A 20,756-nucleotide genomic window follows, 5' to 3' on the forward strand; every position below is an offset into this window, starting at 1 on the left:
AATCATTGTCTCAGTTAATAGTCAGTGTCTCAGTTAATAGTCAGTGTCTCAGTTAATAGTCAGCGTCTCAGTTAATAATCAGTCTCAACAGTCAGTTTCTCAGTTAATAGTCAGTGTCTCAGTAATAGTCAGTGTCTCAGTTAACAGTCAGTTTCTCAGTTAATGGTCACTGCCTCAACAGTTACCGTCTCAGTTAATTGTCAGTGTCGCAACTGTTATCGCCTCTGTTAATAGTCAGTGTCTCAGTTAATAGTCACTGCCTCAACAGTTATCGTCTCGGTTAATAGTCAGTGTCTCAACTGTTATCGTCTCGGTTAATAGTCAGTGTCTCAGTTAATAGTCAGTGTCTCAGTTAATAGTCAGTGTCTCAGTTAATAGTCAGTGTCTCGGGTAATAGTCAGTGTCTCAGTTAATAGTCAATGTCTCAGTTAATAGTCAGTGTTCCAACTGTTATCCTCTCTGTTAATAGTCAGTGTCTCAGTTAATAGTCAGTGTCTCAACAGTTATCGTCTCTGTTAATAGTTAGTGTCTCAGTTAATAGTCAGTGTCTCAGTTAATAGTCAGTGTCACAGTTTATAGTCAGTGTCTCAGTTAATAGTCAGTGTCTCAGTTAATAGTCAGTGTCTCAGTTAATAGTCAGTGTCTCAGTTAATAGTCAGTGTCTCAACTGTTATCCTCTCTGTTAATGGTCAGTGTCTCAGTTAATAGTCAGTGTCTCAGTTAATAGTCAGTGTCTCGGTTAATAGTCAGTGTCTCAGTTAATAGTCAGTATCTCAGTAAATAGTCAGTGTTCCAACTGTTATCCTCTCTGTAAATAGTCAATGTCTCAGTTAATAGTCAGTGTCTCAACATTTAGTGTCTCAGTTAATAGTCAGTGTCTCGGTTAATAGTCAGTGTCTCAACAGTTTATCCTCTTGTTAATAGTCAGTGTCTTAATAGTCAGTGTCTCAGTTAATAGTCAGTGTCTCCAGTTAATAGTCAGTGTCTCAGTTAATAGTCAGTGTCTCAACGTTGTCAGTCTCTGTTAATAGTCAGTGTCTCAGTTAATAGTCAGTGTCTCAACTGTTATTCTCTCAGTTAATAGTCAGTGTCTCAGTTAATAGTCAGTGTCTCAGTTAATAGTCAGTGTCTCAACTGTTATCGTCTCAGTTAATAGTCAGTGTCTCAGTTAATAGTCAGTGTCTCCAGTTATCCTCTCAGTTAATAGTCAGTGTCTCAACAGTTATCCTCTTTGTTAATAGTCAATGTCTCAGTTAATAGTCAGTGTCTCAACTGTTATCGTCTTGTTAATAGTCAGTGTCTCAGTTAATAGTCAGTGTCTCAGCTTATCATCTTAGTTAATAGTCAGTGTCTCAACAGTTATTCTCTCAGTTAATAGTCAGTGTCTCACATCGTTAATAGTCAGTGTCTCAGTTAATAGTCAGTGTCTACAGTTATGTCTCAGTTAATAGTCAGTGTCTCAAGTTACTCTTAATAGTCAGTGTCTCAACGTTACCTCTTTGTTAATAGTCAGTGTCTCAACGTTATCCTCTGTTAATAGTCAGTGTCTCTTTTATCCTCTTGTTAATAGTCAGTGTCTCAACAGTTAGTCTCTCAGTTAATAGTCAGTGTCTCAACTGTTATCCTCTCAGTTAATAGTCAGTGTCTCAACTAATAATCCTCTTTGTTAATAGTCAGTGTCTCCAGTTAATAGTCAGTGTCTCAACGTTATGTCTCAGTTAATAGTCAGTGTCTCTGTATCTCTTGTTAATAGTCAGTGTCTCAGTTAATAGTCAGTGTCTCAGCTATTTAGTCTCTCAGTTAATAGTCAGTGTCTCAAAGCCATTCTCGGTTAATAGTCAGTGTCTCAACTGTTATTCTCTGTTAATAGTCAGTGTCTCAGTTAATAGTCAGTGTCTCAGTTAATAGTCAGTGTCTCAACTAGCTAGTTAGTGCTCAGTTAATAGTCAATTAATCTCAGTTAATAGTCAGTGTCTCAGTTAATAGTCAGTGTCAACTGTATCTCAGTTAATAGTCAGTGTCTCAGTTAATAGTCAGTGTCTCAGTTAATAGTCAGTGTCTCGGTTAATAGTCAATTATCTCAGTTAATATTCAGTGTCTCTCAATAGTCATTGTCTCAGTTAATAGTCAGTGTCTCAGTTAATAGTCAGTGTCTCAGTTAATAGTCAGTGTCTCAGTTAATATCCAGTGTCTCGGTTAGTAGTCAGTGTCTCAGTTAATAGTCAATTAATGTCTCAGTTAATAGTCAGTGTCTCAGTTAATAGTCAGTGTCTCAGTTAATAGTCAGTGTCTCAGTTAATAGTCAGTGTCTCAGTTAATAGTCAGTGTCTCAGTTAATAGTCAATTGTCTCAGTTAATAGTCAGTGTGTCTCAGTTAATAGTCAGTGTCTCAGTTAATGTCAGTGTCTCAGTTAATAGTCAGTGTCTCAACTGTTATCGTCTCGGTTAATAGTCAGTGTCTCAGTTAATAATTAATGTCTCAACTGTTATCTATCGGTTAATAATCAGTGTCTCAGTTAATAGTCAGTGTCTCAACTATTGTATCTCGGTTAATAGTCAGTGTGTCAGTTAATAGTCAGTGTCGCAACAGTTATCGCGTCAGTTAATAGTCAGTGTCTCAGTTAACAGTCAGTGTCTCAACTTTTATCGTCTCGGTTAATAGTCAGTGTCTCAACTGTTATCGTCTCGGTTAATAGTCAGTGTCTCAACTGTTATCGTCTCGGTTAATAGTCAGTGTCTCAACTGTTATCGTCTCGGTTAATAAGTGTCTCAACTGTTATCGTCTCAGTTAATAGTCAGTGTCTCAACTGTTATCGTCTCGGTTAATGGTCAGTGTCTCAGTTAGTCAGTGTCTCGGTTAATAATTAGTGTCTCAGTTAACAGTCGTATCTCACTTTTATCGTCTCGGTTAATGTCAGTGTCTCAACTGTTATCGTCTCAGTTAATAGTCAGTGTCTCAACTATTTATCGTTTCAGTTAATAGTCAGTGTCTCAACTGTTATCGTCTCGGTTAATAGTCAGTGTCTCAGTTAATAGTCAGTGTCTCATCTGTTATCGTCTCGGTTAATAGTCAGTGTCTCAACTTTTATCGTCTCAGTTAATAGTCAGTGTCTCAACTGTTATCGTCTCGGTTAGTCAGTGTCTCCAGTTAACAGTCAGTGTCTCAACTTTTATCGTCTCGGTTAATAGTCAGTGTCTCAACTGTTATCGTCTCAGTTAATAGTCAGTGTCTCAACTGTTATCGTCTCAGTTAATAGTCAGTGTCTCAACTGTTATCGTCTCGGTTAATAGTCAGTGTCTCAGTTAGTCAGTGTCTCAACTGTTATCGTCTCAGTTAATAGTCAGTGTCTCATCTGTTATCGTCTCGGTTAATAGTCAGTGTCTCGGTTAATAGTCAATGTCTCAGTTAATAGTCAATTGTCTCGGTTAATAGTCAGTGTCTCGGTTAATAGTCAGTGTCTCAGTTAATAGTCAGGGTCTCAACAGTTATCGTCTCGGTTTGTCATTGTCTTAACTGTTATCGTCTCTGTTAATAGTCATTATCCAGTTAATAGTCAGTGTCTCCGGTTAATAGTCAGTGTCTCGGTTAATAGTCAGTGTCTCAGTTAATAGTGAGGGGTCCCAACGTTATCGTCTCGGTTAATAGTCAGTGTCTCCACTGTTATCGTCTCTGTTAATAGTCAGTGTCTCGGTTAATAGTCAGTGTCTCGGTTAATAGTCAGTGTCTCAGTTAATAGTCAGTGTCTCGGTTAATAGTCAGTGTCTCAGTTAATAGTCAGGGTCTCAACAGTTATCGTCTCGGTTAATGGTCAGTGTCTCAACTGTTATCGTCTCTGTTAATAGTCAGTGTCTCAGTTAATAGTCAGTGTCTCAGTTAATAGTCAGTGTCTCGGTTAATAATTAGTGTCTGTTAATAGTCAATTGTCTCCAACTGTGATCGTCTCTGTTAATAGTCAGTGTCTCAGTTAATAGTCAGTGTCTCCAGTTAATAGTCAGTGTCTCAGTTAATAGTCAGTTATCTCGATTAATAGTCAGTGTCTCAACTGTTATCGTCTCTGTTAATAGTCAGTGTCTCAGTTAACAGTCAGTGTCTCAGTTAATAGTCAGTGTCTCAGTTAATAGTCAGTGTTTCAGTTAATAGTCAATGTCTCGGTTAATAGTTAGTGTCTCAGTTAATAGTCAGTGTCTCAACGGTTATCGTCTCGGTTAATAGTCAGTGTCTCAACTGTTATCGTCTCTGTTAATAGTCAGTGTCTCAGTTAATAGTCAGTGTCTCAGTTAATAGTCAGTGTCTCCGGTTAATAGTCAGTGTCTCAGTTAGTCAGTGTCTCGGTTAATAGTCAGTGTCTCCAACTGTTATCGTCTCTGTTAATAGTCAGTGTCTCAGTTAATAGTCAGTGTCTCGGTTAATAGTCAGTGTCTCAGTTAATGATCAGTGTCTCAGTTAATAGTCAGTGTCTCAGTTAATAGTCAGTGTCTCCTGTTATCGTCTCTGTTAATAGTCAGTGTCTCAATTAATAGTCAGTGTCTCATTGTAGTTAGTGTCTCAGTTAATAGTCAGTGTCTCTTAATAGTTAGTGTCTCGGTTATAGTCAGTGTCTCCTTTTATCGTCTCTGTTAATAGTCAGTGTCTCAGTTAATAGTCAGTGTCTCGGTTAATAGTCAGTGTCTCAGCTGTTATCGTCTCTGTTAATAGTCAGTGTCTCAGTTAATAGTCAGTGTCCTTAATAGTTAATGTCTCAGTTAATAATCAGTGTCTCGGTTAATAGTCAGTGTCTCGGTTAATAGTCAGTGTCTCAACTGTTATCGTCTCTGTTAATAGTCGGTGTCTCAGTTAATAGTCAGTGTCTCTCGGTTAATAGTCAGTGTCTCAGTTAATAGTCAGTGTCTCGGTTAATAGTCAATTATCTCAACTGTTTATCGTCTCTGTTTAATAGTCAGTGTCTCAGTTAATAGTCAGTGTCTCGGTTAATAGTCAGTGTCTCAGTTAATAGTCAGGGTCTCAGCAGTTATCGTCTCGGTTAATAGTCAGTGTCTCAACTGTTATCGTCTCTGTTAATAGTCAGTGTCTCAGTTAATAGTCAGTGTCTCGGTTAATAGTCAATTGTCTCGGTTAATAGTCAGTGTCTCGGTTAATAGTCAGTGTCTCAGTTAATAGTCCAGTGTCTCGGTTAATAGTCAGTGTCTCAACTGTTATCGTCTCTGTTAATAGTCAGTGTCTCAGTTAATAGTCAGTGTCTCGTTAATAGTCAGTGTCTGTTAATAGTCAGTGTCTCACTGTTATCGTCTCTGTTAATAGTCAGTGTCTCAGTTAATAGTCAGTGTCTCAGTTAATAGTCAGTGTCTCAGTTAATAGTCAAGTGTCTCGGTTAATAGTCAGTGTCTCAACTGTTATCGTCTCTGTTAATAGTCAGTGTCTCGGTTAACAGTCAGTGTCTCAGTTAATAGTCAGTGTCTCAGTTAATAGTCAGTGTCTCAGTTAATAGTCAGTGTCTCGATTGTAGTTAGTGTCTCAGTTAATAGTCAGTGTCTCAGCAGTTATCGTCTCGTTAATAGTCAGTGTCTCCATTGTTATCGTCTGTTAATAGTCAGTGTCTCAGTTAATAGTCAGTGTCTCGGTTAATAGTCAGTGTCTCGGTTAATAGTCAGTGTCTCAGTTAATAGTCAGTGTCTCGGTTAATAGTCAGTGTCTCAACTGTTATCGTCTCTGTTAATAGTCAGTGTCTCAGTTAATAGTCAGTGTCTCGGTTAATAGTTAGTGTCTCAGTTAATAGTCAGTGTCTCGGTTAATAGTCAGTGTCTCGGTTAATAGTCAGTGTCTCAACTAGTTATCGTCTCAGTTAATAGTCAGTGTCTCAGTTAATAGTCAGTTTCTCGGTTAATAGTCAGTGTCTCAACTGTTATCGTCTCTGTTAATAGTCAATTGTCTCAGTTAATAGTCAGTGTCTCGGTTAATAGTTAGTGTCTCAGTTAATAGTCAGTGTCTCGGTTAATAGTCAGTGTCTCGGTTAATAGTCAGTGTCTCAACTGTTATCGTCTCTGTTAGTCAGTGTCTCAGTTAATAGTCAGTGTCTCGGTTAATAGTCAGTGTCTCAGTTAATAGTCAGTGTCTCGGTTAATAGTCAGTGTCTCCTAGTTATCGTCTCTGTTAATAGTCAGTGTCTCAGTTAATAGTCAGTGTCTCAGTTAATAGTCAGTGTCTCGGTTAATAGTCAGTGTCGGTTAATAGTCAGTGTCTCGGTTAATAGTCAGTGTCTCCGGTTATAGTCAGTGTCGGTTAATAGTCAGTGTCTCAACTGTTATCGTCTCTGTTAATAGTCAGTGTCTCAGTTAATAGTCAGTGTCTCGGTTAATAGTCAGTGTCTCGGTTAATAGTCAGTGTCTCGGTTAATAGTCAGTGTCTCAACTGTTATCGTCTCTGTTAATAGTCAGTGTCTCGGTTAATAGTCAGTGTCTCGGTTAATAGTCAGTGTCTCGGTTAATAGTCAGTGTCTCGGTTATAGTCAGTGTCTCAACTGTTATCGTCTCTGTTAATAGTCAGTGTCTCGGTTAATAGTCAGTGTCTCGGTTAATAGTCAGTGTCTCGGTTAATAGTCAGTGTCAGTTGTAGTCAGTGTCTCAACTGTTATCGTCTCTGTTAATAGTCGTGTCTCAGTTAATAGTCAGTGTCTCAGTTAATAGTCAGTGTCTCGGTTAATAGTCAGTGTCTCAACTGTTATCGTCTCTGTTAATAGTCAGTGTCTCAGTTAATAGTCAGTGTCTCGGTTAATAGTCAGTTGTCTCGGTTAATAGTCAGTGTCTCAACTGTTATCGTCTCTGTTAATAGTCAGTGTCTCAGTTAATAGTCAGTGTCTCAGTTAACAGTCAGTGTCTCAGTTAATAGTCAGTGTCTCAGTTAATAGTCAGTGTTTCAGTTAATAGTCAGTGTCTCGGTTAATAGTTAGTGTCTCAGTTAATAGTCAGGGTCTCAACAGTTATCGTCTCGGTTAATAGTCAGTGTCTCAACTGTTATCGTCTCTGTTAATAGTCAGTGTCTCAGTTAATAGTCAGTGTCTCGGTTAATAGTCATGTCTCAGTTAATAGTCAGTGTCTCAACAGTTAATAATCAGTGTCTCAACAGTTAGTGTCTCATTTAATAGTCAGTGTCTCGGTTAATAGTCAGTGTCTCAGTTAATTGTCAGTGTCTCAGTTAATAGTCAGTGTCTCGGTTAATAGTCAGTGTCTCAGTTAATAGTCAGTGTCTCGGTTAATAGTCAGTGTCTTACTTAATAGTCAGTGTCTCAGTTAATAGTCAGTGTCTCAGTTAATAGTCAGTGTCTCGGTTAATAGTCAGTGTCTCAGTTAATAGTCAGTGTCTCAACTGTTATTGTTTCTGTTAATAGTCAGTGTCTCGGTTAATAGTCAGTGTCTCAGTTAATAGTTAGTGTCTCAGTTAATAGTCAGTGTCTCAGTTAATAGTCAGTGTCTCAGTTAATAGTCAGTGTCTCTGTTAATGGTCAGTGTCTCAGTTAATAGTCAGTGTCTCGGTTAATAGTCAGTGTCTCAGTTAATAGTCAGTGTCTCGGTTAATAATCAGTGTCTCAGTTAATAGTCAGTGTCTCAGTTAATAGTCAGTGTCTCAGTTAATAGTCAGTGTCTCGGTTAATGGTCAGTGTCTCAGTTAATAGTCAGTGTCTCGGTTAATAGTCAGTGTCTCGGTTAATGGTCAGTGTCTCGGTTAATAGTCAGTGTCTCAATTAATAGTCAGTGTCTCAGTTAATAGTCAGTGTCACGGTTAATAGTCATGTCTCAGTTAATAGTCAGTGTCTCAACAATTAATAATCAGTGTCTCAACAGTCAATGTCTCAGTTAATAGTCATTGTCTCGGTTAATAGTCGTCTCTCAGTTAATAGTGAGTGTCTCAACAGTTAATAATCCGTGTCTCAACAGTTAGTGTCTCAGTTAATAGTCCGTGTCTCAGCAGTTAATGTTTCAGTTAATAGTCAGTGTCTTAACAGTTAGTATCTCAACAGTTAATATCTCAGTTAATAGTCAGTGTCTCAGCAGTTAACATTTCAGTTAATAGTCAGTGTGTCAGCAGTCTGTCTCTATTAATAGTCGGTGTCTCATCAGTTAATGTCTCAGTTAATAGTCAGTGTCTCAGCAGTTAATGTTTCAGTTAATAGTCAGTGTCTTAACAGTTAGTATCTCAACAGTTAATATCTCAGTTAATAGTCAGTGTCTCAGCAGTTAATATTTCAGTTAACAGTCAGTGTCTCAGCAGTCTGTCTCCGTTAATAGTCAGTGTCTCAATAGTTAATATCTCAGTTAATAGTCAGTGTCTCAGCAGTTAATGTTTCAGTTAATAGTCAGTGTCTTAACAGTTAGTATCTCAGCAGTTAATATCTCAGTTAATAGTCAGTGTCTCAGCAGTTAATATTTCAGTTAATAGTCAGTGTCTGAACAGTCTATGTCTCAGTTAACAGTCGGTGTCTCATCAGTTAATGTCTCAGTTAATAGTCAGTGTCTCAGCAGTCTATGTCTCTGTTGATAGTCAGTGTCTCAATAGTTAATATCTCAGTTAATAGTCAGTGTCTCAGCAGTTAATATTTCAGTTAATAGTCAATGTCTTAACAGTTAGTATCTCAACAGTTAATATCTCAATTAATAGTCAGTGTCTCAACAGTTTATGTATCAGTTAATAGTCAGTGTCGCAGTTAATAGTCAGTGTCTCACCAGTTAATGTTTCAGTTAATAGTCAGTGTCTCAATAGTTAATGTATCATCAGTAAGTGTTTCAGTTAATATTTAGTGTCTCAACAGTCTGTCTCATTTAATAATCAGTATCTCAACAGTTAATGTTTCAGTTAATAGTGAGTGTATCACCAGTCATTTAGTCAGTAAATAATAATCAGTGTGTATAGTCAGTTTCTCTAATCATACTCAGTGTCTCAGGTAATAGTCAGAGTCTCAGTTAATGTTAAGTGTATACTCTATTTTTCAGTTAACAGTCAATGTCTAAGTTAATAGTCATAGTGTCAATTAATAGCAGTTACTCAACAGTCAACGTCTCAAGTTAGACAGTGATTCAGCAGTCAGTTTGCCAGTTAATATTCAGTGTCTGAATAGTCAGTGTCTTAACTGTCAGTATCTAACAGTCAGTGTTTCAGTTAATAGAGTGCTAACAGTCAATGTCTAATAGTCAGTGCTTCCGTTAAGAGAGTGTCTCATTTAATTTATCGCCAAAGTCTTCGTTAACAGTTAGTGTCTCAAAAGTTGGTGTCAACAGTTAACAGTCAGTGTGTCAACAGTTAGGTCACGGTGAATTACCTGGGTAATATTTACACTAATTAGTTACCACCTGTTTGAGGGAGCCATATCGGTGTGACAGCGGTAATAACGCTACTTGTGATACCTAGGACCGTGTATTGTGTGTTAGGTATTACACTCTTGTTTCACCATTTACACCCCCCTTGTACACCTCTCATCTGTGTAAGTAAACAGTATAATGTTTATATGACATCATTACAGTCGGTGTTGACGATCCACTTACAAGGTGTATTTTGTATTGTTGAAATTCATGCATGTTTTAGTTAAGAGTGCGATCATACAATATTCTTATATAGGTATAGCGTATTTTGCCTGTTGACTTAATTATACCAAACCTCGTATGCCATAGCAGTATGCCAATGTCTTAAGTATTCTAACTCCACATCGTGTTCGCTTCAAGACCTGTGAAACACCCTCCAGGTTGATGTTTTTGTGTTCAAGCAGTGACAGAGGGTGGAGCTCATCCTTCACCGTGAACACTGACATCGCTCTGACTTCAATATCATAATGAACACACACACTACACGACGCACACCACGACGCACTACACGACGCACCGTACCGTACTGACACACGACGCACTACACCATCAAATGCTTCATCACACTAAGAAAGTGTCTGAGGTGTAAAGCACCTTAAGATGAGGTTATCTATCAAGTAGCGACTTTCCCCAGGTTGTTGTGATGTGTTTGTTTGTTGTGGAGGAGGAAAGAAAAGTTATTATGAGAGAGGTGTGCTGAGTCAGGTAGTGAGGGGGGAAAGTGTCCACACAACTCTCTCTCACACTCATACGAGGTCCTCCGTCTAACTGTCCACACACACACATATATAAAGCTTTAATTGGGTAACTGATATGAACATTGCTGGAAAAAAATTAAATATTAATGAATTATAGTCAAAGAAATTCTGCAGCAGACATTAGATTAATTATAAACATTTCAACATTTAATGATTAAGGAATAGAGAAATTATGAATGCTATTAATCGGTGTATTGATTGCAGAAGAAATTAAAATCTAATTTATGAGAACATTTAATTTCTCTTACCTGGTGTGAAAATCATCAAGTGTAAGCATTACAAGTACAAGTATGTCTGAATTAACTGCTTATTCATTTAATTCATTGTTTTCTACATAATTACTCATGCAACGTCACGGGATATCTCAAACAGAACCCATTAAAGCCATCTTCATTGTGGGTGTCATTGTTCACAGCCTCGCACCACCGCTTCCAAGTCACACGGTTAAGTGACCTGGATCAGTTAACAGCTGCGTCACTTGTGTCAGAACTCAACATCTCAATGGTGGGAAAACTGAGCTAACAAAGGCAACTGAACGAGACGCGAGGGTGTACACTTACCTAGCCAAAACTCTCTGTCGAAGTCCCCAAAGCCGACCTTGTAGTCCTCCCAGCCACGCATGAAGTTCTCGTGAGGCTCCACGTCGTCTCTCACCTACACCGCCAGGGACACCACGGGGGGCCAACGGTGAGTCGGGGTGCCATCAAGGAGTAACGCGGTAGTAGGGAATGATACATTACCAAGGAGTACAACGGAGATAATGTTAGTTTCAAAAGCATCTAAGACCACATGCATATATCACACTCGTAAGAGAAACTACTTACAAGACTTATTATGATGGAGGTTTAAATACAATGATTAAATTTAACTCATTTCACATACAACTGACTGACTCCTTAATGAAATACGGAACTCTGGCCATTTCTTATTTATCATTTTCCAAGATTTGTGTTGTAAGAACTAACCTGAAAGACGGTCCAGCCACCACCTTCACTCTCCAGGTCACAGAAGACCTTCCAGGGCCCCTGAACAAGGTTAGGCGGGTGGATGAGGTAGATGCCGGTCTTGGTGGCGCCTTGAGTAGCCTGGATGTCATGACAACTGGTGCCTACGTGGAAGGATCCTGATGGTAGGGAAGAAGGAGGGAGGGGGAATGTCATTACCACAGCTGACGGCCAGAACTACTGCACTACATCCGTGATTTTTACTTAGTTGTTTTCTAGTGTGTGTGTGTGTGTGTGTGTGTGCCTACATAATGTACAGCAGGTGCTTGAAGACCTTAGTTGCTGAAGCACGGAAATACATAATATATACAAATAAGCTGATGGTATTCTCACACACATGATTCAAGTCACTGGTTTAAGCCTTTGTAAAGTTGTAATGACTAAACAATACAAATAGGAGTTTTACGCTGCATTTTGGAGGTGAAATTACATCAACCTTTAGGTGCTTGTAATGGTACAATAGAAGTGAATTTACTGTAATGAATCACAATTTCCTACTGTACTAAACACACTATTTCCTATTGTACCAAACACACTATTTCCTATTGTACCAAACACACTATTTCCTATTGTACCAAACACACTATTTCCTATTGTACCAAACACACTATTTCCTATTGTACCAAACACACTATTTCCTATTGTACCAAACACACTATTTCCTATTGTACCAAACACACTATTTCCTATTGTACCAAACACACTATTTCCTATTGTACCAAACACACTATTTCCTATTGTACCAAACACACTATTTCCTATTGTACCGGCCAGCACAAAGAAGTGGTTATTGTACAGGAGAAAGTTATCACCCAGACGTTTTTGATGAAGTTTTTATTACAAGCTACAAGTCAGTTTAACTCGGCAATAAAGGAAGTCGTTTAAGACACTCCCTGGTGTACGCTTTATTACCCAACGTATTAAAAAAAACAGTAATTAGCCAGTGTCGTTGAACTGTGTATTTTAGGGAGTCGTTTTTGTCAACAATAACCACTATATCAACACACCATTATGGAAAGATGACGCAGCAGTTACTATAGAGGTTGTTATTGGTATTTTCGGAATTAAATGTTCCGAACTTTCTCTTGAGATTGGGAATTATTTTATCAACTGGTGTTTAATAGCGGAGGAGAAAGTCACTGTCGCGGTGGTTAAGATGTTCACCAAGCGTTGAGGATTTTTCCTTTCTCAGTGGTCTGAGTCTGGCTACATTGAGGAGTCTTAGAGAACATTTAAGGCCATTTTGGTTATTATACCACAGCTACAGTGAGCCAGTTAGATGTACTCTCACGGCACTAGTCAGGGGAACTTTATGATACAACTCTTCAAGAACCTGCTGGTCTCTTGAGTGTTGTTGTTATCATTGTCAACACGAGGTACAGTACAGCCCACTGAAGAGGATAAGTATATAAGACACCAGTAGATGACTCCAGGTGGGTACACAGCGCAGGAGAAGAGCGAAAGAGTAAAAGATAAAAAGTAAAATCAGAAAGAAGTTAAAAAAGGATAGATTGACAGGTCAGGGGAGCAGAGCGAGGCGGGAAGAACGGACTCGCTCCCATGGTCACTAAGTCATAGACCTCATTTCAGCAGCTGTACGGGTCTGACCCACACAAAGTCTAACACACTTCCCGACTGTCATTATACCGTTGCCCTAAAGACCGAGTCATCATCTACCCTTCAACCTTAGTGTCCATTGACGACAAGAGTACTTCACACTCTTCGGGCGTCACCCTTGCTAGCCGCTTACACACGCCACTTGTACCCCTAGGCACGGAGAACCTGGGGGAAGCGGTAGTGTTCACATTGTGTTATGTTTGGTTTTTAACACCACTACACAACCCATAAAAAGAAAGCTGCGTCAAGGAGAAACTTAAGTAAGTGTGTGTGTGTGTGTGTTACTACCGAACCTGCCGGGAAATCTTGTTAACACAGCGCTCAGGGCCAAATCTGCTCAGTCTTTGTGGATATTGTGAGATAGTTTCGTCCTCCATGAGTGAAGTAAGTCGTCATTATCACAGATTCAGTATCAGTATCAACATCTTTTTACGATGGGTAAATATAAAGTTAGTGACAAGAAAGCGCGCTGGTGGTGAGTAATTCAGTGACTGGCAGCATAAACCTCAGATATATGCTTTTGCCATTTGAGGATGATAACAGGAAACCACACTTTTTTCTTTTTCTTGTCTGTTACTAAGGTGCAGTGTGAGAACCTGTTGGGAAGAGTCAGTGAAATACATGATACCTACCATATGACACAGACCGAAAAGCTCGTGTAGTTGGATTAATGCTACAAAGTACTCAGTAATATTTGAGACTCCAGATTAAGGGAAAATTAATCTAGGCTACGTACAGTAACAGATGTACTAAAAGCACAACTAAATCTATGTTGAGATAAACAGATGTGTGTTGACAGTGTAGTGTAACATCAGAAGCAACTATGAGGTGAGGAGGAACTTACTGGTGAAGTCGTACACGTCTCTGGTTCTTTCCCCGGAGGAGTTGGTAGGTCTCAGCGGGGTGTTCTCTGAGACGATCTGACGAACTGTGCGACGCAACTGGGAGATCATGGCCGGGTCAATGCCGCCTCCACTCTCACCTCCTGCAAAGCCCCTCCCAATGCTCGCGTCAGCTTCACTCTGTAGGAACACGACAAGATCTACTGAAGGTGTGGCTGAAGGTGGTGATAACATGGGTGCGGAAATTATGGTGTGGTGATGATGATGATGATGATAATAAAGATGATGAAGATACAAATAATGTGACTAAATGCAGTTGTTGTGTGTGTGTGTGTGTGTGTGTGTGTGTGTGTGTGTATTTGAATTTTGAATTTGCCACGCACGAGGGCTAGTTTTTTGGGCACCCCCTTACATCCTGTGCAAGGTGAAGTGCAAAAGCGTTTACAGCGCCCATCTGGGAAGCATGCGTAGTTCATGCTTGCCTTCATGACTCGTGCATTGAGGGTGTAAAAGCCTGAAAGGTCGTGGGTTTTGTCACCAAGTTACATAAAGTGACAGAATGATGAGTGTATGGGGGGGGAAAATTCCCGGTACATTTCATCTGTTTATGGCAGTTTATATCAGTGTTCGTCGAATGCTTCTCGTTGCGCAGCGTGTATGCGAGATTTGAGATGATTCAGGGAGAGTGTGTGTGTGTGTTTTGTTAATGAGATCGTGACATAGCCAGCGTCTACGGTCACAGATACATTCATTAACTACAAGAACTGACCCGGAGGGAACAATTCTATATATAAAGTCTTATCACAAAAGTACATTTTAAACCGAAGACTTAACTTGTCGTACTAATACTCAGGGATTAGTATATTTCATTAGTTTTTGTCCTGACGTCAGTGTTGTGTGAGGGTGTGGTGAGGGGTGGTGAGGCGACACGCTCTGTTATCTCCGTCCCAGTCTACTTCACTACAGTTCTACTTAACACATCTTAAATATTCTTGTTGTTATATATGTATACACTAGGTAACTAATAGCGGAATGACTGCCTCTGATTGGTCGAGGTACAAAGACAAACATGGCACACGAGAGAAAATCTATAATTTGTGGTAGAAAAAACTCTCCATCACGCATCACGACCCTCTTCCTCCTCCTCCTCCTCCTCACACACCACTAAATACTTTCTTTACCTTCTTTTGTTTTTTATCCTCAGGTTGCCACATCCTTCCCGCGCTCACCTACAGATTATGCTAATACACGCATCCTCATGTAGAAAACTTCTCACACTAATCTAGAGATCCCGTAATGTTTAATACGTATATTCAAGAGGTATTTGGTGTCTCGGTAAAAAAAAATTAATGAGAAGACAGTATTTGGCAAAGATGTGAAGATAACTTTACCAAGGCGCCTGATGTCTGTGAAATTTGTCATGTATCGTGGTGTAGTGACGGTGGTAGTGCTGAGATCACATTAAGATTAGACCCACAGATTATTTTCACCCGATGATTGAATACCCCTAATGTTTCCTGAGGATTAGGTTAGTGTTTGGTTATCATTAGGTTAGATTAGTATTAGGTTTGGTTAGTGTTTGGTTATCGTTAGGTAAGGTTAGTAGCAACAATCCTCACGCAAGGAATGGCTATTAATCAACACACACTGGTCAACTCGGCTCACATACTTAATGAAAGACTAAACAAGCACTGGACAGACTGGAAAATAACCCGAATTAAATTAAATCCACACAAGACAGTCTTTGACCCTGTTGCTTTGACATCAAGACTCGTGACCAGAAAAAAAAAAAGTATGTAGTGAAGGAGAGCCACAATGGACTACCTGTGACCCAGTTTGTTGGGTTTAGCTGCCGCAGGTGAACTCGTAGGGTCGGTCACCTCTTCTTCCGCCTGTTACGCCGCCGCTTATAGAGAGAGATCTTACCGTAGATAGGTGTTCCCCAGGGTGCTTGGCTGTTGGGGGTTGCCAGATGATATAATGTTTGTATTACAGCAGCTGCCTCACGGTGCCTGAGTCGGTTTTTTGTCTGAAGTTTCACACACACACACACACACACACACACACACACACACACACACACACACACACACATCCAAGTTTTGTACTAATTCTTCTGGTTACATAGATAGACAGGTAGATACATTACATCAGAATACAGTTCTCGGTCATAACGCTCTAACAGATTTCAGTAACAAATGAAGCGCGCGGGTGTTGTTTTCAGGAACATTTTAAAACGTTAAGAAAACGTTGTTGACCCTGATCTGACGACTCGTGCGCTCTGGGGTCAAGTGTCTGAACCTTGTTGCCATCACAAACCTGGTGCCACTCAAGGAAAAACTGCCACTGTTTTTTGTTTTGTTTTCATCCCTGCTTTGTTAGGAGACAAGATACAGATCATATTTTACCTTCCCGTGCTTTAACTAACGCTCTCATATCTGCTCCACATTCTGTCATTCAGCGGTGGTCATTATACATTGTTTTCTTTCTTCATTCCTCCACAAGACTAAAGCCTCTTGCTAAAGGTATGTATTGTCCTAAGCTGCTATGAAACCCCTGAGAAGGCTGGCTGTGTCGTGTGTGTTTGTCTCAGAGGTTAAGGTTATCTCTCTCACACACGCACACGCTTTACAGGTGGTGGTGGTGGTGGTGGGAAGGGGGAGGAATACCCCCTTGTTGTAAAAAGCCACACCGGTTTCGTGGCTTTCCATTTACAAATTCTCGGAATGTTTCACGGGTCAGGGGCTCGCTGACTCACCCTCTTGTTACCGTCTCCAGCTGAGGGTCTGAAACCATGGAGACGCCGCCACCACTTCCTGAACTTGAGTAAATAAGTCTCCACAGAATGTAGTATTTAACCGTGATAGTTAAGTCGCAGTGGTATAGTCTAATGATCATAACTATACACACATACAACTGCTAAATTGGGATAACATGAAGAATCTACGTCCTAGCTTATTTCACTTAATGATTAACTACCCTGACACTATTTGAGGGGGATGAGATTAGGTTAGGGTGGTTAATCTTTAGGTGAAATTAGCTGGAGTTAGGTTAGGTTAGTGTTAGGGTGGTAAATCTCGAGGTGAAATAAGATGGGGCTGAGAATCTTCAGGCGATCACTAAACTGCCTCCAATCACCTACTGTACATGCAAAACTGGACTTAACTAGTACAATATCAACCAAACTACACCTTGTACGGTATTATAGATAGGAGAAAGCGTCAACAAGTGAATTCTTAAGTGTTTATATCTTATACTCGTAAAGTAGGTGAGTTGGTAACGAGGAACGGGATGCATACCATTATAGGCAAGTTCCTCCTAAAGCGGAACACCACATGCGCATAACACCTGCGCAGTAGACTATTATCACCCAGGAGGTAACAGAACATTGACCTCTGCGTTAAAATGTGGGTCTGCAACTGTGGTTATTATCACATTGACTTTAACTGGGTTTTCAAATATTAAGTTAATTTTTCCTCTTAAGTCAATTTGAGAATTTATTAGGTTACGGTAGTTTTTTCGTTCAATACTGTTTTTAATATGGCCGCTGGGTCACCTAAAGATTAGCCCCCTCTTTTATTTCACCTGATGATTAAACATCCTAACGCTACCTGTGGGGTATAGGTCAGGTCAGGTTAGGTTTAAGCTGGTACATGAAATATTTGATTACATTAAGATAGAGAGAAAAGGATATATTTACCTTCCCTATTACCAAGGGGGGTAGATAGATAGATAGATAAATAGATAGATAGATATTCAGTAAAATCGTCGTACAAGTTCTCATAAGGTATACACACAATGGTAATCAGTAAATCGATATAATGAAAGATAGTAGTAGTACTAGTAGTAACAGTAGTAGTAATAGTAGTATATAGTAGTAGTAATAGTAGTAGTATTTGTAGTTACTCACGTTGTGCTGCGCGTCACCTGCAGACACCATCACCATCACCATCAACAACAACACCGCCTCAAATCGCATCTCAATCGTGTTTCAATTATCCACAAATACAAAAAAAATATAAATCTTAATATTCAAGTTGTTTTGTATGAATCCCGTGTTTTGCCTTCCTGAGTTGTTCCTTGAAACACCGAGTAGTAGCTTCTGTTTTCAAGATTTTTGTACTATGGTAGTGGCGTCTTCAAGAAGGTTATCACTCGGTATAACACTTTAGTTCGTGAGATATGGTAGTGGAGGAGAGTACTGTTAGACTCACCAGCGCTACAAGACTGGCTGCCACCCTCCATGTTACCTCCACCACTACTGCGCTTCACGCCTAGCACACACACACACACACACTGACAACACCCCCACACACACGCACGCACACACTCAAGTTTTCACTATAATGAGGACGTACTCTCTCTTCTCTTTCTCTCGGGGTTGGCAGTGGTTTTATGATGTCACTGTTTCGGCCCTGTTTGTTCCCTATATTATGGTCAGTGATTCACGAGTGGTTCCCGGTGTGGTGGAAGACACTGACCAACTTCTCATAGTTGGTGAAGAACAGAGACGGTTTGTGTGAAACTATTGGAGGAGGCGGAGGAGGATGTTTTCTCTGCCCTAATAACCTCGGTCACCTCCCCGCACCAGCATGGCGTGGACCCCCCCCCCCTCCCTCCACCTCCCTACTCCTCCTCCACCCCCTTCTCCTTTACCCCTCCCCCTTCCTCCGCCTCGCCAGACTTTCTTCACTTTCCTTGGGGTAGTGGACGGTCGTCAGTGGTCAGTCACCGCGCCTAAAGGCTCTCCTTCCCTACACGGTTTTATGTAGATAGATATTCATTAAGTGAAATCGTCTTACAAGTTCTCGTTGGTTCAGTATATATAAAGGCATTGCAGGTATACAAACAGTGTAGATAAACAGCGCAGATATACAGTACATAAACAGTGCAAGTATACAATATACACAGTGCACCTACAGTATAAACACAGAACAGCGAACCATGTATGTATACAAATAATATACTTAGTGCAAATATACGAATAATGTACATACATGCATAATAAAGGTATATACAGTGTACATAGACAATGCAGATAGTGTAGATATATAAACAACATGCATAGACAGTACACGTATATAAATTATGTAATCAATAAACAGTACGTCGATTTAACAAAGGATCGACCAAGAAAACTGTTCAAAGTTTATTTTCACAAGAGTTGTAATTTTTTTCTTTTATCACTATAAGTTTACGATTTGTTGTTTGTATATCTGCACTTTCTGTGTATACCTGCACTGTCTATACACATTTTTGTATACGTGCTCTGTCTAGGTTTGTTGTATACCTTACCTGCACTGCCTATGTAAATATGTGTGACGATTTTACATATATTTATTTAGTATCTATCTTGCTGTTCTTTTCCTCGGTTTCTTCTTAATAACACTAATCGGTATAACGTGTGTGTGTGTGTGTGTGTATGTGTGTTAGAGAGAGAGAGAGAGAGAGAGAGAGAGAGAGAGAGAGAGAAACTAACAATAATTACTCTGTGCTTCTCTCTTCTGCTGTTCGTCTCGTGTGACTGGTTCAGTTTTCCCTCCCTCCCTCCCTCCCTCTCAGGCAAAATTTACCCCACCTCCCTCCTCCTACTTCACCTACCCTCTCCCCCAACACAACTCGTCGAGGCCGGGAGGGGGATACCAACGTTATGGGGTCAAACTCCCAAGTGACCTCTGCAGGAAGTCCCATATGAAGGAATTTTTGGAATAAATTACTTAGTTACGTAGGCATTCACTCTCGAGTTAAGTTGTAGCAAGTAAAACAAGAAACTAGCAGAATGTCACATACGAAACACAAACTCCTAAAGTAAGTCTTAGAATAAATGCGTTTGGAAGAAGTAACAAATTTTAGTCATGTTGGATGGATGGTTGGATGGACGCCTTACTCACATAACTGTTTGTGTACTCAACTGAGGAACATACTGCAAGAGACGTTTATTTTTAGGCCGTATAATAAGTGAAAGCGAGTGTTGCACGTGTCAGAGTAGCGACCGTGTGGAGGAGGTCAATAGGTATAAGGAAGGAACCCACTGACCCACCCGCCCTTCTGAAGGTGAAGTGAACCACGGAAAGAGGAAAGAGAGAGAGAGAGAGAGGGGGGGTGGGGGGGTTAGAGGGTGGTGTTATGGTGATGGATGGGAAATGTTTTTAGTGCGTCACGAGGCCCTCAAACCCCAGATCTCTCAGAGAAAGTGGCAGTGGTGGGGGCGGTGTAGCTCGGTCGTTAACACCTGCTACCAACACTACGTGGGACACAACCCCCTCAACACCTTGACTGTGGTGACATTGACTCTTGTTACATTCCATTCGCTATATTTGGTACTGATTTCAATGCATATTTTGTCTAATTCTTTAGTTTATTTTTGGGATTGGCAGTACTTAAGAGTACCTTTGTGTAAATAGATAGCTAATTATTATATTATTAAATATCTATTTACACACGCACAGATGAACCTTTTTGTAACCTGTAAATACTGTACATGTGAAGTGGAGTCGATTCACCGCTATGTCATTATAGATACTGTCTGAGTCTGTCGACTTTCTCTTGGTCCAGTTCCAAGACAATATCGTCTGTGAATCCCCAACTAAAGTAAAGTACTAACTTCCTATTGAAACTTAAATTTTCCTCACAATTTAGAAACTGGGAGGTTGGTGAGAGAGGGCCTGCAGGGAGGACCTCAAATGTTGCCTTCAGGGTGTTTTAATTGTATTTTCCAGCTCTCACCTCTATTTTACGTGGCAAAAACACAACCTGTACAAAAAATATTCAGATCACCTGGAGATTCACCCCAGCTTTTTTACCTAAAGATTAACTACCCCAACACTACTAACCCAACCTATCTTAATTTAGCCTAACCTAACCTAATCTACCCAACCTGACCTAATCTAACCTAACTCAGCCTAACTTAATCTAGCCTAAGCCCCTAGGTAGCTTTAATCTTACGGTTGAATAGGCTCACTAGCTGATCAGGCAGTCAATGTGTTCTTTGTTACACACTGTAGGCATATACGGGCTCTTGACTGTACCTGAACATACACCAGTGTTGGTCCAGTCTGGTCTTTATTGAGCTCACACTTGGTGTTCTTACAACTTAACCTAACCTGTTGTTACAGGCACTGGTACATACACAAGATGACTCCGTGCCATCAATCACCATGCACTGACATATTCATGGAAAAACTTTC

The 20,756-nt window shown here is 40.1% G+C and overlaps 1 protein-coding gene across 1 annotated transcript; it reads right to left on the reverse strand.

Moving 5' to 3' along the window:
- Nucleotides 1-10,425: 10,425 nt before the first annotated feature.
- Nucleotides 10,426-17,847, reverse strand: LOC121880159 (fibrinogen C domain-containing protein 1-A-like). Its single transcript, XM_042387259.1, has 4 exons — nucleotides 17,480-17,847; nucleotides 13,572-13,749; nucleotides 11,072-11,229; nucleotides 10,426-10,760 (listed from the first exon to the last, which is right to left on the reverse strand). The coding sequence occupies exons 1-4, from the start codon at nucleotides 17,546-17,548 to the stop codon at nucleotides 10,605-10,607; spliced, it is 561 nt and encodes a 186-aa protein (XP_042243193.1). The 5' UTR covers nucleotides 17,549-17,847; the 3' UTR covers nucleotides 10,426-10,604.
- Between the last annotated feature and the right edge of the window lie 2,909 nt (nucleotides 17,848-20,756).

The sequence above is a fragment of the Homarus americanus genome, unplaced genomic scaffold, assembly GCF_018991925.1.
Source record: "Homarus americanus isolate GMGI-L3 unplaced genomic scaffold, GMGI_Hamer_2.0 scaffold30108, whole genome shotgun sequence".
Taxonomy (NCBI): Eukaryota; Metazoa; Arthropoda; class Malacostraca; order Decapoda; family Nephropidae; genus Homarus; species Homarus americanus.

Coding starts and splice junctions, on each gene's coding strand:
- LOC121880159 (XM_042387259.1), bottom strand. CDS start 17,548: ATGCGATTTGAGGCGGTGTTGTTGTTGATGGTGATGGTGATGGTGTCT. Junction 11,230..13,571: donor AGACGTGTACGACTTCACCA/GTAAGTTCCTCC, acceptor CCCTACCATCAG/GATCCTTCCACGTAGGCACC. Junction 10,761..11,071: donor GTGGCTGGACCGTCTTTCAG/GTTAGTTCTTAC, acceptor CTGGCGGTGTAG/GTGAGAGACGACGTGGAGCC.